This window comes from Sycon ciliatum, chromosome 7 (genome assembly GCF_964019385.1).
Source record: "Sycon ciliatum chromosome 7, ocSycCili1.1, whole genome shotgun sequence".
In the NCBI taxonomy this organism is placed as follows: domain Eukaryota; kingdom Metazoa; phylum Porifera; class Calcarea; order Leucosolenida; family Sycettidae; genus Sycon; species Sycon ciliatum.
Genome location: NC_088649.1, coordinates 5011368 through 5016367, shown reverse-complemented (window position 1 = coordinate 5016367; position 5000 = coordinate 5011368). Strand labels below are relative to the sequence as shown.

At 47.7% G+C, this 5000-nt stretch overlaps 1 protein-coding gene across 1 annotated transcript in view; it reads left to right on the top strand.

Moving 5' to 3' along the window:
* Positions 1-5000, top strand: part of LOC135820803 (bleomycin hydrolase-like) — a 20422-nt gene that overhangs the window by 6624 nt on the left and 8798 nt on the right. The window contains exons 5-7 of the mRNA XM_065333848.1: positions 1029-1121; positions 2726-2881; positions 4732-4890. Of these exons, the coding sequence (XP_065189920.1) occupies positions 1029-1121; positions 2726-2881; positions 4732-4890 (408 nt within the window). The remainder of the gene's footprint in view (positions 1-1028; positions 1122-2725; positions 2882-4731; positions 4891-5000) is intronic.

Sequence of the window (5000 nt, the reverse complement as noted above, 5' to 3'; positions counted from 1 at the left end):
CCATATTTTATACCCAGAGAATACGCAGTGATTTATCCAATAGAGTTATGAATACTAGTTCTTCTAAACCGAAAGTTTGTCTTATCAGTGTTCTTCCTAACGAGGTTCCACTGTATTTCTGCTTTTCATCTCATCACAAAAATTCTGCGCCTTTTTCTCCATCTACGCATAAAATCTAGACTGACAACCTGCTTGTTAAATCATGCACCTGCTTTCAGGCGTAAAAACCCTGTTCTAGAGGTCTCAGTCCTCATTTGTTAGACTTACCTGTCTTTATACATGTAACTTACTCTCTCTCTCTCTCTCTCTCTCTCTCTCTCTCTCCTCTCTCTCTCTCTCTCTCTCTCTCTCTCTCTCTCTCTCTCTCTCTCTCTCTCTCTCTCTCTCTCTCTCTCTCTCTCTCTCTCTCTCTCTCTCCTCTCTCTCTCTCTCTCTCTCTCTCTCTCTCTCTCTCTCTCTCTCTCTCTCTCTCTCTCTCTCTCTCTCTCTCTCTCTCTCTCTCTCTCTCTCTCTCTCTCTCTCTCTCTCTGTCATTGTGTTGATTTGATTCCTATGTGTGTGTGTGTGTGTGTGTGTGTGTGTGTGTGTGTGTGTGTGTGTGTGTGTGTGTGTGTGTGTGTGTGTGTGTGTGTGTGTGTGTGTGTGTGTGTGTGTGTGTGTGTGTGTGTGTGTGTGTGTGTGTGTGTGTGTGTGTGTGTGTGTGTGTGTGTGTGTGTGTGTGTGTGTGTGTGTGTGTGTGTGTGTGTGTGTGTGTGTGTGTGTGTGTGTGTGTGTGTGTGTGTGTGTGTGTGTGTGTGTGTGTGTGTGTGTGTGTGTGTGTGTGTGTGTGTGTGTGTGTGTGTGTGTGTGTGTGTGTGTGTGTGTGTGTGTGTGTGTGTGTGTGTGTGTGTGTGTGTGTGTGTGTGTGTGTGTGTGTGTGTGTGTGTGTGTGTGTTGTGTGTGTGTGTGTGTGTGTGTGTGTGTGTGTGTGTGTGTGTGTGTGTGTGTGTGTGTGTGTGTGTGTGTGTGTGTGTGCATGTATCTTGCAGATGCGTCAGTTCGCCCGCGACCTTCAGAAGCTGTACGCCGAGGAGAAATCCGTGGAGGCACTGCGCAAGGCAAAGGAGGAGATGGTGGCCACGGTAAGTCAGTACTTCCAAGGCTTTCTTGTCAGCTCTCATTCTAAGCTATCCCTGGTTTTTTTTTAATGAACTACACCACCTCCACGACATGCGCCTCTATGGCTGACGTCATTCGTACCAATAACATGCCTTCAAGTCTAATTTGTTGATGAACAGGCCGAAAGCTGCTGTCACTTCGTATTTTTCTCTCCCTGTTTGTCGCGTAAGTGCTCACCTGTCCCCACACACGACCACCCGCCAACTTACAATTACCTCATACCCATGTGCTCTCTTCTCTCTCTCTCTCTCTCTCTCTCTCTCTCTCTCTCTCCCTCCCTCTCTGTCTCTCTCTCTCTCTCTCTCTCTGTCTCTCTCTCTCTCTCTCTCTCTCTCTCTCTCTCTCTCTCTCTCTCTCTCTCTCTCTCTCTCTCTCTCTCTCTGTCTCTCTCTCTCTGTCTCTCTCTCTCTCTGTCTCTCTCTCTCTCTCTCTCTCTCTCTCTCTTCTCTCTCTCTCTCTCTCTCCGTCCCCAATTCCTGTACGGTTGACATGTTTTAGTAGTGCTGTGTTCTTCTTTTTCTAAAGAAAGATACTACACGGAATCCAGGTAAACTGCACCAGTACAAAATCTGCGTAAAAGTTTTCTCCGTCAATTTAGGATTTGAATTGTCAGGACTCCACCTGACAGCAAATTTTGTTCAGGATAATACTACAGTACCACTTGTGTCGTTATATTTCCTCTAGCCCTCTCGCTTAGGATGAGCTTTCTTTTTTATGCATGGCAGCTTAAGCGAAGGCTATATACCTGCTTTATGCAGGTTGATGCCAACGCGAACAAGCAAAATAATAATAATAATAATACCACTTGTGAGCGTTTGTGTGTGTGTGTGTGTGTGTGTGTGTGTGTGTGTGTGTGTGTGTGTGTGTGTGTGTGTGTGCGCGCGTGTGTGTGCGCGGTGGTGTAGCTGACCCCCGAATGGTTTCAAACTGCGAAGCTCGAAGTACAGTGGTGGCAGAGGCATGAGCTGTGAATGGAGACGGTTGCTGGAGATGGATGGTGATGCAGGGAGAAGAGTTACGCTGCCTGACGACGAGTGGGACATTGTTTGATCCTGCAATTTCAGTTCGAGCGCGGTGGACTTCTAGACGATGTGTCCTCATGGCTGTTTTTCAACGCTTGGCCTATCGCTGATATCCCTGCGTGGAATGTTCTTCCAGTGGAGTCCAGGTGGGACTTCGGGTGCTCACACTCCATCACCTGGTTGATTATTTCGGAACTGCAATAATACAGGTTCAAATAATTATTGTTTCCTTTTAGTGCGTATCTCTTGTCATCTCTCTTTTCTATACGTCGCACACCAGATGTACTACTATCGCTGTCTTTCTCCTGCTATCTCTCTCTGCTTGCTGTTTTTTGTTTTTGTTGCCACTGCCCCTCATCATACCCATGCTTGGGTGGAGGGCGGCGTGACCCGTTAGGGTAGCTGTCAATACAGTACAGTACAGTACAGTACAGTGTATATGTGTGTGTGTGTGTGTGTGTGTGTGTACATGTGTGTGTGTGTGTGTGTGTACATGTGTGTGACTGTGTGCGCGTGTGTGCACGTGTCTGGGTGTCCCATTGCAGATCTACCGCATGTGCTGCATCTCCCTGGGCACACCACCTACACAGCTGACATGGGAGTACACAGACAAGGACAATACATATCACTGCCATCAAGACATCACACCCGTACAGCTGTACGAGAAGTTTGTCAAGCCGCACTTCGACGTGGACAACAAGGTATGTCTAAGCACACTCACGGCCTTCTGTCTAATGGTACTGTAAGACATATTATTATACCGAGTCGCAAATTTAACGATTGTCCAAAATTCATAGGTTAACGAGAAGATATGTTAACGATCTTGCAGTATTCTGCCATATCCACACACAGCATATATGAAGCAGTACGGCCTCAACGGATCTTATTATAACGAAGAAATGTCATCCGTTAAAACGTTAGATTTGCTTCCTCGTTATATATACATGTCTTACAGTATCTGGGGTGTTAGACCGTAGTCCGTTGCTGCTACTATGCTGCTGGCATTGCTACTGTTGATGCTGTCATTGCTACTGTTGATGCTGCTGCTGCTGCTCTTGCTCTTGCTCTTGCTGTTGCGGCTGCCGTTGCTGCTGTCACTGTTGCAATTGTTGCTGCTGCTGTTGCTGCTATTGTTGCTGTCACTGTTCAATTGTTGCTGCTGTTGCTGTTGCCATTGCTGCTGCTGCTCCTCTTGCTGTTGCTGTTGCTGCTGCCATTGCTGCTGCTGCTCCTCTTGCTGTTGCTATTGCTGGTGTTGTTGCTGTTGTTGCTGTTACTGTTGCAATTGTTGCTGCCGTTGTTGCTGTTGCTGTTGCCATTGCTGCTGCTACTGTGGCCGCTGCCATTGCTGCTGCTGGTGTTGCTGCCGTTGCTGCTACTACCATACATCTGTGTATGTACTGTGCTGTGCTATGCTGGCTGGTGTATCTGTGGATGTGTTGTGCTGTGCTATGCTGGCTGGTGTATCTGTGTATGTACTGTGCTGTGCTATGCTGACTGGTGTATCTGTGTATGTACTGTGCTGTGCTATGCTGACTGGTGTATCTGTGTATGTACTGTGCTGTGCTATGCTGGCTGGTGTATCTGTGTATGTACTGTGCTGTGCTATGCTGGCTGGTGTATCTGTGTATGTACTGTGCTGTGCTATGCTGGCTGGTGTATCTGTGTATGTACTGTGCTGTGCTATGCTGACTGGTGTATCTGTGTATGTACTGTGCTGTGCTATGCTGGCTGGTGTATCTGTGTATGTACTGTGCTGTGCTATGCTGGCTGGTGTATCTGTGTATGTACTGTGCTGTGCTATGCTGGCTGGTGTATCTGTGTATGTACTGTGCTGTGCTATGCTGGCTGGTGTATCTGTGTATGTACTGTGCTGTGCTATGCTGGCTGGTGTATCTGTGTATGTACTGTGCTGTGCTATGCTGGCTGGTGTATCTGTGTATGTACTGTGCTGTGCTATGCTGGCTGGTGTATCTGTGTATGTACTGTGCTGTGCTATGCTGGCTGGTGTATCTGTGTATGTACTGTGCTGTGCTATGCTGGCTGGTGTATCTGTGTATGTACTGTGCTGTGCTATGCTGGCTGGTGTATCTGTGTATGTACTGTGCTGTGCTATGCTGGCTGGTGTATCTGTGTATGTACTGTGCTGTGCTATGCTGGCTGGTGTATCTGTGTATGTACTGTGCTGTGCTATGCTGGCTGGTGTATCTGATACATGTGCCTGTATAAGGCTATAAGACCGTAGTGCATTGCCAAATATGGAATGCACGAGTAATGCATGTGAATACGCTGGGATCAGCAATGCACTGTTCAACACCCCTGCACGATCACACCCAGGTGGTTGTGTGGGAGTGTTTATGGTACATGTACAAATTGCGTCACTGAGCCGCACTGTGTTGTGCTGTGCTGTGATGTGATGTGCTGTGTTGTGCTGTGCCCACACTGTGCTGTGCTGTGCTATGTTGTGATGTGATGTGCTGTGCTGTGCTGTGTCCATATTGTGATGTGCTGTGCTGTGATGTGCTGTGCTGTGTGCGTGTTATGTTGGTAGGTGTGTTTGATGCACGACCCACGTCCTGGTCATCCATACCATGACAGCTATACGGTGCAGTACTTGGGCAGCGTCGTCGGTGGACGCAGCATCCAGTACGTCAACCTGCCCATGGACGAGATGAAGGAAGCCGTCAGGAAGAGCCTTATTGACAAAGAGGTACAACATGACATTGTATACGAATAGGTACTGTATTGCACAGAGTACTGCAACACCGGAAAATTACGGTGGAGATTTATTCTCGGTAACTTCAGTGCATTCAACTCAGA